The sequence below is a fragment of the Thunnus maccoyii genome, chromosome 2 (genome assembly GCF_910596095.1).
Source record: "Thunnus maccoyii chromosome 2, fThuMac1.1, whole genome shotgun sequence".
Taxonomy (NCBI): Eukaryota; Metazoa; Chordata; class Actinopteri; order Scombriformes; family Scombridae; genus Thunnus; species Thunnus maccoyii.
In genome coordinates, this window is record NC_056534.1 from 9,325,098 (window position 1) to 9,338,628 (window position 13,531).

Here is a 13,531-nt window from a genome sequence, read left to right on the forward strand (position 1 = left end):
GGAGGAGGAGGAGTAGAGGTCAGATGGGCTGACTGGTGTCTCACAACAGTAAATCATCATCTCAAGATTAAAGCAAAGTCAAACTCACTCCACTGAAGACCATGTTGAGTGTTGAAAAGTCATTCATTCGGGCCATGGCTCTGAAGGCACCAAAATTCTTTATCAGCCAGTCTTCGCTGCTTTCATTTGGATTCACACAGCCTGTACAGAAATACACACACCGATTCAACACGTGTACACAAATTAAAAGAGATAATTAATCTTGCATAGATGTTAACAAATCTGAACACTCTATAAAAGCTTTACCAGCTACTCTCTCTCCAGACAGGAAGGGGTACATGAAGAATGTGTAGATCCACTTCTGTCTGACTGGATTCATCTCAGAGAAATGGTGGCTGAGCTCCCTCACCCTGCAAGAGGAGAGAGAGGAGGGTGAGAACGCTGTCAGCATGAAGGCCACGGTGACAGAGACACACAGGAGGCCAGAGACAGAGACGTACACAGTCTGGTAGGTGGAGCAGCTGAAGTTCTTGGTGCTCAGGCAGGACAGGAAGTGTTTGGTGACAGATCTTAGCAGCGGTTTTATCTTGACCTCCATCCACATCTGGACCAGGGCTTCGTTCTGGAGAGGGTCTGCTCCGGGGTTGAAATCCAGCGCCCCCTGCAGGCTGAGAAGTGGCACTCCCGTCATGCTGGACTTCTGTGGAGGAGAAGGAGGACTGTCAGTGGAAATGTAACTATATAAGTTAACTAAGCTACACTTTTTAAAGGGTAAGTTCACAGTTTTTCAAGTGTGTCTTAAAAACAATAGTCAGGTGCCCAAATGAACATTGAAACAGGTTTTTCTTGCTGTAATCATTCCTCCTGTTCATATGAGTCTTTCATAATGTGCTTACAATATAAGTGATATGGGCCAAAATCCACAGTCACATAATGTGAGGCTTCAGCAGTCAAGAGTTAGTCATATCAATTGAATATCTTCCACAATTACAGTCTTTTTAGTAAAAACCTCCCTCCTTGTGTCTCACTGGACAGTGTTTTCCTGTTCAGCTGCAGTGGAAGGAGCGTAACAAAAGAGGGAAGTTGGCACAAAAAACAGTAACTTGAAAGATGTTGACTTGATTTGACTTATTTGTGCAGCTGAAGCTTCATATTAGCTTTAAATAAACTTTTAAATACATTATTGCATGGAAGAAGGGCTGTTTTGTCACATATCCCTTACATTGTAAGTGCATTATGAAGGAATCTCTTAATAATCAGTATGAACAGGAGGAATGATTACAACAAGAAAAAGTGTCAATGTTCATTTGGGCACCTGACTGTTGTTTTAAGACAGACTTGAAAAATTGTCAGTAAAAAGAAGCCCAAAACAGCCTTTACACAAGACTCCAGTTCATTGCACTACTAATCCATTTCATCTGGAAAGTCTGACAGTTGCTCCATGAGACAAAAAAACACAAAACAAAGACAGCATTACAAAACCAACTGGTTAGGCTGGAATTTATTGCAGCATTCCCTCTGTCTATTGAGGAAGATTCCTTTGCTGGTGTTCACTTTTCGACGTACCATGAAGGTGTACACGTCCATCGTCGCCTCAAGCATTCCTTTCAGCCTCCGCATGTGGTCTCTGCCCGTGTCCGCTGATGACAATCCCACACACTGCAGGAAGTGCGAGGTTGGATCTGGCACCTGGGAATGAATGATAAGAGTGTTGATATAGTATAACACAAAAATAAATCCTAATTATGGACAAAACTACAGTGGGTTTTTTTTAAAGAAATGTTGGATTTCCTGTTTGCAGTCATTCACAGACAAAAGAAACTGCATCACAGCTTTTAGATGCTGAGCTGAGGTAATTACATAATGTAATTAGTACATAATGTACAGGGACATCATGTGACATTTAGTAACCGGAGGTTTCCAGGTAGCAAAGGCAGACTATGGTGGAGTGTATTTGGCTATGCATTAGAGGACTGAGGTTTTTATTTAAATTGACAACACAAAATTTACAACGAGGGTCCAGAGAAAATGAGATAAAAGTTATCTGATTCAGCTATATATAAAAACAAAGCTGGTGCTTGAGGGTTTAACTCATATGAGAGACAGTTTTTCACATATAGATATAGTTTTTATGGCCTTACAGTTCTGACTAAGTTTCAGAGTGTCTAAATATACATTAAAATGTTCTAAGGAAGTATAATCACCTAAGTTAACAGTTAGCACAAGAACAAACTCATTTCATATCACGAGAGAAGTTACAAGAGGGAACTGCTTTATTCCACTTAGGAGAAGTGCTTTTGTCCGTTGTGGTTTGTGTTTCGGGTGTAGCTCTCTCGGTGTGATTCATGTGTTGTTTCATATGTACTGTATATTTTGTTCTATAACATCTGGCCAACTGAAAACTAACCTTTCAATCTAACCCCTGGCATATTTACAGCAATGTTCATTAATGTGTACTCTCCCTGTCAAATAAATGAATAGATAAATAAATACAAAATATAATTAATTTACAAAAATTATACAATTAATTTAGAAAATGTACATACAGCTCAATAAATTAGGACATGAGAGGCATTAAAAAGAGAATCCTGATCTTTTAAAAACAATCAATCCTCTTATTTCTTCTCAGCCTCTACATATAGTAAAGTGCACTAAAGACTTAATTAATGTTCTTTGCTTGCAGTACAGCGGACATTTTAACACGTCATCACAGGAAAACTTCAGGTGTAATTCAGAATTTTGGTAACACTTTCTATAACGTCCATCTCTATAATGCATTATAAAAATACTTATAATGCATAATAATCTGCTTATAGCACTGTATCATTATAGTTATAAACACTCGTAAATATTCATAATGCTTTATAACAATATTGATAACACATTATAAAGCATTTTATAATGACTTATAAGTTCAAGTATCATAATACTTCATAATTGCTGATCACTCACTGACATTTTTTTTCAAGGATCATAGTGTATTATAATTCTTATAGTTGTGATACATTATAATCATTTTATAATGCATTATAAACACTATTATATGCATTATAATTTTAAGTTACTCTAACTGGTCATTGAGTGCTTTAAGTGAAGTAATGAAATTCCTGAGATAGAGGCAGATATAATACATTACAAGTTGGTTATAAGTCACTATAAGTGGTCATTGTTTGCTTTAAGTAAAGTGAAAAAAACATCATTGAATCTATGCAAGAACAATACAAAATGTAAAATTAATTTATTTGTTTAACGGGTCATAACAGACGATGAGTTGAGTGCTCCAATCGGACACAACTTTACATTTACATTTCACTAATGTAATGTTTCCCCCAAAAACTCACACTTAAGACTCAATTGACTAATATTAGAGATAATAACTCAAACAAATTTCCACTTCTACCTGTAGCTGTATATTTTATTTTATGTAAATGTTTGATCAACAAAAGTGATTATAATCCATTATAGAATTATAATAATGTATTACAACTATGATAATTATAATACACTATGATCCTTGCAAAAAAAATGTCAGTGAGAGACCAACAATTATGAAGTATTATGAAATTTATAAGTCATTATAAAATGCTTTACAATGTGTTATAAAGCATTATGAATATTTATGCGTATAACTACAATGATACAGTGTTATAAGAAGATTATAACACAATATAAGTAAGTTTATAACGCATTATAGACATGGGAGTCATGGAAAGTGTTATCATCATTTTAGTGATGGGAAGGATTGTCATGTAGCTTTACCTGTTCTGGTACACATTCATACCTGTGGTTTTCCTGCTGTGATGAGTTAAAATATCTATATAATATTTCAGCAAGTGTCTGCACGTCCTCTTTGTTCCTCTGTAAGTTCACACTGTACAAGATGTTGACACTAAATATGTTGATTGTAAGACTGACATTTTTTTTTAAAGCTGACACATACTGTACTATCAGACACCACAAAAACTGTAAAATGATGTGTTCTGAAGGAAAAAATAGTCTCATGGTAACAACACTACAGATAATTATGAAGGTGAAACAAAACCTTTAACAGTCTTAACAACTTTTAACATGAACAGGTTTCACCATGGTGATATTTACTGTGGGCCAGTCTATTTACTGTTTCAGTTATGTTGTCCGTTCCAGTAGATTTCCAGATGTTTTGATAAACTCTGTTCAGGTGCATTTCATCAGACTCAGTGAGATAATTGACACGTGAACAACGTGCAAACTATCCCCGAGCTCGTTGGTATGTGATTTGGTCGGTTTAGTGACTATAGATGTGAATAATTCCAAGAATCCTGAGATGGTGGCTCAGTGGTCATACTGGTGAGGGAGAAGGCCCCAAAATATCATTACCGGTCTTACTGTACTGATTTTGCACACCGTCTCCAGGTTTATGTCTCGCACACCAAATGACACGATTTAATTTTTTTCTGCCTGGTTTTGCACTTGACCAGAAACCTGTTTAAGAAGAGTCAGACGGCTGCTGCCTGCTATTCCTGTGATTTTCTCCACACGGAGCAAATTATAAATTCATATATTCTGCGGTGAAAAAATTACAAATGGTTGAGTTTCTCTGCTCACACACAGAGAGACGACCAGATTCGAAACGTCACCTTTTTGACAGCTGTTATCTTTTGTTTTTTAGAGAACAATTGAAGAATTTATAGAAAAGATAAAATCAGAGCATGACGTTCGTACCCGTAGCTTTGAACAAGATTTGATTATAATCATAAATCCAGATTCATCAACAAAATCAAAATCAATTCAAAAAGAAAAGACAGAAGCAGAACATACAGCAAAGCATATTATGTAATTATGTAACAATGCTTTAACGAATACGCTGTAAGTGTGGGACAGCTTCACTCACCTGGCCACAGGTTTCGCTCGTAACGCAGGTTGCATTTCTGTGAATTTCCATCAGTGAAGCAGAAAATATTTAGAGATAAAAGACGACATTATATTTAGAACAAGGTGAAATCTTTACAGAAAGAAAAGAACATTTATGCTCTACTGGCTTTGTAATAAAAATGTTGTTTCTCTTTTACCATTGAATTATTTTAAACATCCTGATTTTACCTTTGTGTTCCAGATGATGCTGTGAGGAAAAGACAGAGTTCACTGTTAAAGTTGAGATTTTGAGGAACTCACACTAGTTATATTTACAACATTTTTATTAATTAAGACATTTTTTAAAATCCACACTTGGATACTGTTGGCGTGTTATATGTCATCAATCTGAAATGTTTGAGTTATCTCATTAAATAATAATTGTTTAGACTTTTAAGGTTCAGCTACTTAAGTTACTAGTTAAGTTAAACATGTGAGCTCTAGCAATAGTGATAGAGACAGTAAGATGCATTGATTGGCTGCTGTTGGTGGAGAAAATAGTTTTTCTCCCACATCTTCTTGAATGTATCGTACCATTACAAAGATCGGACACACCTTCCTATTCACTTGAACGAGACTGTGCCAAAACTTTTGACGTGTAGAGAAAAGAAGCCTCTTTGATTCTGAGACAATAACATCAAAACCTGCTGTGTGCCATTAGTCAAAGGCTTATCAGCTGTTAAATGTCATCCTATTCACACTGAAATTATCCCAATGACTGTATTTTACCACATATCAGAGAGAATAAGAATAAACATACTGCTTTCTAAAAAAAAAAAATTGGGAAAGTCAAGGTACACATAGTAAATGTTTAAAGGATGATGTTGGTGATATTCTAGATTTTAATTATTGTCAATAAATCCTGTGAAAAGACTAAAACCAGCCATAAATGATCCTATTAACAAATATTATCTGTGTATCCAAGGCTGTGTCTTATTCCTTTGTGCGATCGAGCTCCATTGTTTTCCATAAACTACTAAAAACACATCAGAGAGCCACAAGTATACACTAGATGACATGTTCCTTCTCTGTAGTTTATTACAAGTCATTCCAACATAATCCGTCCTGCTGCAGTAAATACACACTCATGCATCAAATGTGTATACAGTAAATCTGCAGCTGAAAATTGTCCCCAATAAACAATTTCCTGTTTGAGTAATGTTGTTTCCTAAAAATTACAGTTCCGAACTGTAAAGAAACTACATAAATTTGTGTTTTTTAAAGATTTATGTCTTCAGTAGGAGCAAAGTTGAGGATGAGAGACACAGTAGAGAAGTCAGAAAGTATCAAGACATCGACTAACACCTTGCTCATTTTTGTCTTCACATGGGATGCGATATGAAGAATATAAAATAACACCATCTTTATTCTTTAAACAATAAGGCTGCCATAATTTTCTTATTGTCCATGAGTCAAGTGAAAAGAGCAAAACCAACACTGGGTTTGTCCAGTTCTCTGACTTCTCTACTTCTCTGTCTGTGGCCCAAAATTCATTCGTTCCTTCTGAAGATGTAAATCTTTATAAAATAGGTGACAAATATATTGTTTGTTTTTGTTAAAAAAGGGATCAGCAAGTCCCTAAAACAGCTGAGCACTGTAGTTTTTAGCAAACATTACTCAAACAAGAGGAAATTTGTTAGGGACTACTTTCAGTGGCGTATTAACACACATTCAGTGCTCTAGTGAGTATTTATGGCAGCAGGAATATGTTCTTGGGATAGGATTAACATAAACGACAGTGTCTATGGTCGTGGTAGTGAATCAGTGCAATGCTGTGCCTCATTTATGTGCTTTTAATAGTTTTTGGACAACAATGTAAGTCTGTGACACCAAGAAATAAGATATACACAGACAATACTTGTCAGTAGGATCGATACATTGTTGGTTTGGGTCTTTTCGTGAGATTTGTAAAAAAACAAAATAGAGAAAATGTAAAGCAAAAGATCATAATATGCTCTTACCAAAGCAGCTTCCCAGCAGGTAAACCAGCAGGAATAGGTAGCTCGACCTCATGATGTGACAAGTCTCATGGGGTGAAAGAGCTTTGTGGTGAAAATCACTGGGGAGGGAATCAGAGAAGGCATGTGACACAGTCAGATACTACGCACACAAGTCCTACAAGACTAGTAGGTGGGTTAATAATCTGAATTAAGCGTGTTTAACCTCATCAAAGTGTGATCAGAGCATGTAAAAAAAATCAGAATCACAGTTTTTATTGTCTTACTTTTGAGGTAAAGTCAAATATGTTGCAACATATTAAAAAAAACAAACATCACCAATCATCTCTGTATCAGATCATTATGTACAGCATGAAAAAATTGAGGTTATGTAATTGTTATCACAGTGTCCAGCCAATTTCTGCTCCTACATAAGTACGCCTTTCATCAGTCAGACTATTGTTATACAGAGCTGTCAGTGCTGTTTAATGCTTATGGACTTCATGAAATAAAGCTGTATGAGCCTGTATGGTTGGCGGCTGATAGGAATCAGGGAGTGGTAGTCAGATATCTTACAGTCGGTGGCATGAGTGACCTTTAACATAGCGGTAGAGAAAGATGATGAGACAATAGATGCATCAGTGGAAAGAATGCTGAAACTCTACACCATTCATCTCCAAACAATGAACACAAAGACACTGAGCACATGACCTCGCTCGAAAAATATATCCTGTAAAATGTAACCAAAACAAAGAATATACCTTGTTTACATTGGCACATATAATAGTCATTGCTAGTGTCTACCGATCAGTCTATTGATCAGTCAATACGATCCAAAAGCAGTGTATTTTTAAGACAAATTACATTACGGGGATATATAAGAGGAGGTCAGGTTCAAAAGTCAAGAACATAACTCATTGAATAAGAGCGGTTAAGTGTTAGAAACATTGTGACGCAGTTTTCGTCAGATCTCTGTTATCTCTGTTGTCACATCACACACACACACACAAACACACAGAGACAAACTTATTTTTGTCACTTAAGTTGACATTGCATTGTCTTGACTTATTAATTTCAATTTGGAACCACAGTTTTTCGAGTCTGTCCTAAAACAATAGTCAGGTGCCCAAATGAACATTGAAACAGGTTTTGCTCACTGTAATCATTCTCTCTGTTCATTATGGCCATTAGAAGATTCCCTCTAAATGCAATTACAATGTACGTGATGGGGAACAAAATCTATAGTCTTCATTTTGGCAAAAAATGTATTTAAAAGTTTATCTGAAGCTTATATGAGGCTGCAGCCGTCTGAGTTAGTCAAACAAAGTGGATATCAGTCCAAAAAGCATTTAAGGTCAATGCAAGTAAGGTCAATTATGACTCTTTTTTAACCTATGAAGGTTTCATGTTTATAAAACTTTCTGTGAGCCTAGAAAAGTGATTTTCCAATGTAAAGTTTATTGACCGAGTGGAAAAGCACAGGCAGGACCAGCAGGACAAACACTTAAAGCACATGTGCAGTGGGCCACAAAACGCAGAAGCTAGAAAAGGGCTAATGCGCCAGGCGAGCAATTTTCATTTGAGTGAATGAGTCCAGTATCCAGCTCCTATAATACATTGATGTCCAGTGTGACTTGCTTTAACTATAGTTTATTTGCTATAACCACAATCTTTCCCTATCCTTAACAATACTGTGGTTGCTGTGTGAAGATACAGGAAGCCAGACTTCAAAAATGTTCACTCTTCTTTTAGCTCTGTTTTGGTCTCCACCAACTCCTGACGGGAAACATTTGGTCCTTTACTAGATGTTTCACTGGCTAGTGGCTAACTGATATTTGCTGTTTAGCGCTGGTCAGGTAGCGTACAGCAGGTTTATCAGAGCAGCTTCCTCTTGCGACTGGAATCAGTGTTGACGAGAGTTCACAAGCAGAAAACCAAAACATTAAAACACTCAGTGGAGACGAGTTAACTGCTGAGTTTGTGATAATTCTCTGTGGGTTTGTCTCTTCCGGCAAACTCTTTCACATTATACACAGACATTTGAGCCATTGTTAATATATAAATATTGATCAATGCAGCTTTAAGATTTTAACTATGTGGGGACCAAATAAGAGGTGAGTCCCCACAATGTTATTAAAACAAGATTTGAACACACACTCATAAGTTGCCTCTTAACATTTTAACCTTATTGATTCTTTCCTATATTGCAACATACGTCTTTGTTTTAGAGTAAATAGTTGGTTAAAGTTTAAGTGTTTGTTCAGGATCATTCCTGCCAGAGTCTCAGGTTTAGATAAACACTCCTCCAACTCTTTGTGACTAATACGTTATTTCCAAAGTCGGACCTTAACAGAAGTGGTGTGAAAACATCTGACGATTTTAAAAAAAGGCTAAAAAGGCTTGTTGAATGACGTCACACATATACACACACCATAAAAAGAAAAAAGAGAGTAAAAAAAGAAAAGTTTTTTATACATATTATGTTTGTAGATGTAAAACATTCAGTGGGGGCTGAAAGTAAAAAATATAGTTCAAAATGAAAATTAAACTATAATTATGAACTATTATAATTATTGGACTAAAACCTGTAAATCTATTAAACTTAAATTATTGTTATCATGCAAATTCATGTTTGAACTTTGGGATCGAAATGACAAAAACTGACAAAATAATCTAAACTTACTGGCATTTTCTGAACTTTATGGGGTTTTGTTTATCGAATATCAGGCGCCAGTGGTGTAAAGTAGTACATGTTCTCAAGTAGTTATACTTTACTAGGTGATACCCCAACAGACAACCTAACAGCATTTCAAAAGGAAAAGTTACTAAATACTTTGCAGATTTAAAAAAATTACATGTAGAGTATGATCAGCTTATAAAATACGACATGTTGTTATAAGGTAAAAACAGTAATAATAATCAAACAATGTAATATATACTATTATATAACACTCTGACAGAAGGTATTTTGCATGAAGGATACTTTTTGATACTTTAATTATACTTCAAGTATTTTCTGAACTTTTTGAACGCTAAATGCAGGACTTTAACATGTAATGCAGTATTTTTATATTTTGGTCTTTCTAGTTTAACTTAAATCAAATGTCTCAATACTTCTTCCTCCACAGTTGTTTCTTTTTCCTCTACAGTCAGGTGCTGAAAATAAACATTGAAAAAGGTTTTTCCTGACATAGTCGTTCCTCCTATTCATACTGACCATTAGAGGATCCCTTCATGATGTATTTACTGTACAATGTACGTTACAATCTTTTTAGTGCCAAAGTTCCTCTTTTTGTTACTTTACTTTCACTGCAGCTCAACAGGGAAACACTGTCCGAGGAAACATAAAGAGGGAATTTGATGCTAAAAAGACTGTAAATGTGGCAGATATCCACTTGATATGACTAACTCAGACTGCTAAAGCCTCATATAAGCCTCACTTTTAAATTCCAACTTTTAAATGCATTTTTATTCCATCACTTACACTGAAAGTGCATGTGAAGAAGATCTTTTAATAGCCAGTATGAATAGGAGGAATTATTACAGCAAGGAAAAGTCTTTCACTGTCCATGTGGGCACCTGACTGTTGTTTTAAGACAGATTTGAAAAGTTGTGAACCTTTCCCTTAATTCATTTCATCAACTGCCGTTACAAGTCGGTGATTTTGTCCGCTGAATTTCCTTGTAATGCATTTGTCATTTGTTCTCTGAAAGGGCGTTAAATTTAAAAAGTCACCTTTTCATCAGATATACTATGACTGTAAGGGGAGTGACTCTTCTTAGACAAACTCACACAGGTTTGAACGCACTCTAACTCAAATTAATGAGGCAGAACTTATTATTCCCACTGCTGAAATCCCCAACCGGCATGTCGTTGCCACAGGTACACAACACACCCACACAACAGAAAGGAACAGATTATGGTACCTTAAGTGATTACTTCACTGATTTCTTCACTGAATGCATCTGCATGTATTGTATTTATCATTGTACAACCTCCCACTATAAACCATTAAAGCTTATAATGTATCTCACGGCAAAACTGCAATCTTCTCTGTTTTCTCTGATAGACTTGACTATGAGAAGTACATACAGTATAGATAAGATTAAAAATGGGTGATGTGGTTCTTTAAAGTGCAGTGATAGACTTTGATTGGAAATAAAACAACATAATGACATTAAATCAAAGCAGAATCTCTTACCAGATCTTGTCCTTGAGTGCTCTTAAGTGTCGGCGTTACTTTCTCTCTCTCCTGACACCTGAGACGCAGGTGTACCAGTGAACGTCTGAAGGGTGTGCTGTCTTGTGACGAAGACACAGGTGATGATAGCTGGCTCCACCGTGCTGCGCAAGGGGGCAGGACCAGGTGAACTCTTCTGCTCCAGGCATTTACCGCAATTGGTTTGTTCTTTTGTCTGTGTGTGTGTGTGTGTGTGTGTGTGTGTGTGTGTGTGTGTGTGTGTGTGTGTGTGTTTACACTCAGCTTTTCTGTGTATTAATGCCCGTGTGAAAGAGAACCAGACAAGAGAAAGAAGAGGACACAAAGTATAACATTTCATTCTGATCTTTATGTTCAGTAGGTTACACCTTCCTGGTATTTATTTTTGGATATATAAGCCTCTAGCTTTGTTTACAATAAAGTAATTTGGGAATTATATCTGACAGAACTGATCATTTAGAGATCTAAGAGTGGACAACAGTCCATTAATATGGATTTATTATGAATGTTAAAAGGAAGCTCTTTTCTGTTTTATGTTATAAAATCTGAATCTGAATTTGATCTGAATCAGAATAAAACTGTCATCCTGTTAAGTGTTGACCATATCCAGCTCTCTGCCACATTCACATCATAAGATGTTATCCCTTTAAAGGCTTTTAAAGGTGATACAGTTGTAAAAAACCCTAATATATGTTCATATTTATTTAATAGTAGACTGTAATTTAGCCTCAATGCCTAAAATAAGAAATAAAACAAACAAAGGGCGATAAGAAAGAGCAGTGAAACAAAAATGTTGTCTGTAAACATCACAGTGACATTGACAAAACTCAGGCTATTCTGAGAGCTGAGAGACTTTGACATTCTTGTGTATGTGTGCGTACACACACACACACACACACCATGGCATGCACACACTGATCAGGTTTAACAGGTTTGGTGATCATCTGAGGCAGCAAACAAACTGTGTTCAGTATTATATATGAAGTGATTACCTCAGTACATTTCACTCTTACAGTGACATGAGAACAGATTAAAATTATTATCAAAAAGGAAACAATTTATTCTCTATAAAGTTCTATAAGTTATTATATAATATAAATGTATTATATAAATGTAATTATTAATAAATATATAACTTTATTGATATGTGTATGTTGCAATCAAAGCTACTTATTACTCTGAACTGGAAAAAAAAAGCAATAAGCCAAATATTGAAGTCTGGGTTAAAAATATGTCACATTGTATGAGATTAGAAAAATAAAAATACACTAAGATTATCGAAAAAAGCGAAACAATTGATAGCAAAATGTTCAAGTAAACAGAACTTTAATCTCAATGTGATGATTGAAATTACAGTAATTTGATAACCACCACAGATAAAATGATACAGTATTTTAATATTTCAGTATTTCAGTCAGAGTCCGTCTGATTTATCAGAGTTTTAAAACAGTTACACACAAGAAATTTTGTATTTGAAATTATATAAGATTATATATGTTCATGAACTGCTGTGTTTAATATTTTATTTGCATGTGTTCATGAGTGTAAACTGCAGAAGATCACAAACAAAGATCACAAAAATCTGCATACATAGTGATATTCTTATTTTCCTTTTTATCTATTAAAAACCAGCACTGCTTTACTCAAGATATGTAAGAAACTGACTCTAGCAAAACCTTTATTATTAAAAATAATATAAGTCAGGAGCAACATGTGACTAAATGACCTCAGTAGTTCCTCAGCTCTGCATCCTCCTGATCGTTCCCCAGCTGCTCTTAAAAGCTGCTGTCAGCAGACTTAAAGTCCCACTCCGCTAAAAATATATTGTTCTTCTTGTTCCTTCAGTCGGATGTTTGAGCTTCACTGCACAGAATAATGTATGTGTGGAGTTTCTCTGTGCTCACATTAAATCTCAGTTTAACATGTTTACCTACAAGCCTGATTTGTGACATCACAACTTGTTTCAAAACTAATCATGGTCCGGTATGCAACTTACACAAGTGTGACGTGGACACCTGAAGCCTCTAGTGCACATACACTAAGAATAGGTATTTGTGTCCAGCAGTTCAATGTGAAATTAACAATATTTATGTATTCATATATTCTGGATTTTTTTTTAATGAGGAAGAAGCAGGAGATGTTATTTTAAAAATATTCAATGAGGTTTTTTATTGGTGGGGGACACAAATTATTATTTATTGAGTGTTCAATAAAGATGGGAAAACAAGAAGCAACAAAGAAGAAGAAATAATTGTTGCTTGTGTCACGGGGTGATCGTGTGAGAATGAAGTGTGACTGTAGGGAGAAAATATTGAACTGGGATTTAAATTGAGTGAACTGTGACTTTGTGGAGGGAGTATTGAAGGGAGACTTGAACTTTAATCATACTGGGGATGGGTGTGTTTCTCTTGTGGTGAATCCTGCAATCAAAGCTGCTCTGTTGAGAGGCAGAGGTGACAAAGGAGGGTGACAAAGCATGAGTCAC

General features: G+C 35.7%; 2 protein-coding genes across 10 annotated transcripts in view; both read right to left on the reverse strand.

Annotated features, from left to right (window-relative positions):
* The window catches only part of LOC121906128, a 33,382-nt gene extending 32,659 nt beyond the window's left edge, over positions 1-723 (reverse strand). Inside the window, exons 1-3 of the mRNA XM_042424814.1 lie at positions 501-723; positions 307-410; positions 89-201 (exon numbers count right to left, since the gene is read on the reverse strand). Coding sequence (XP_042280748.1) covers positions 89-201; positions 307-410; positions 501-691 — 408 coding nt within the window. The 5' untranslated portion in view covers positions 692-723. The remainder of the gene's footprint in view (positions 1-88; positions 202-306; positions 411-500) is intronic.
* The window catches only part of LOC121906138 (hemicentin-1-like), a 196,539-nt gene that overhangs the window by 116,692 nt on the left and 66,316 nt on the right, over positions 1-13,531 (reverse strand). The gene's annotated exons all lie outside the window — the stretch shown is intronic.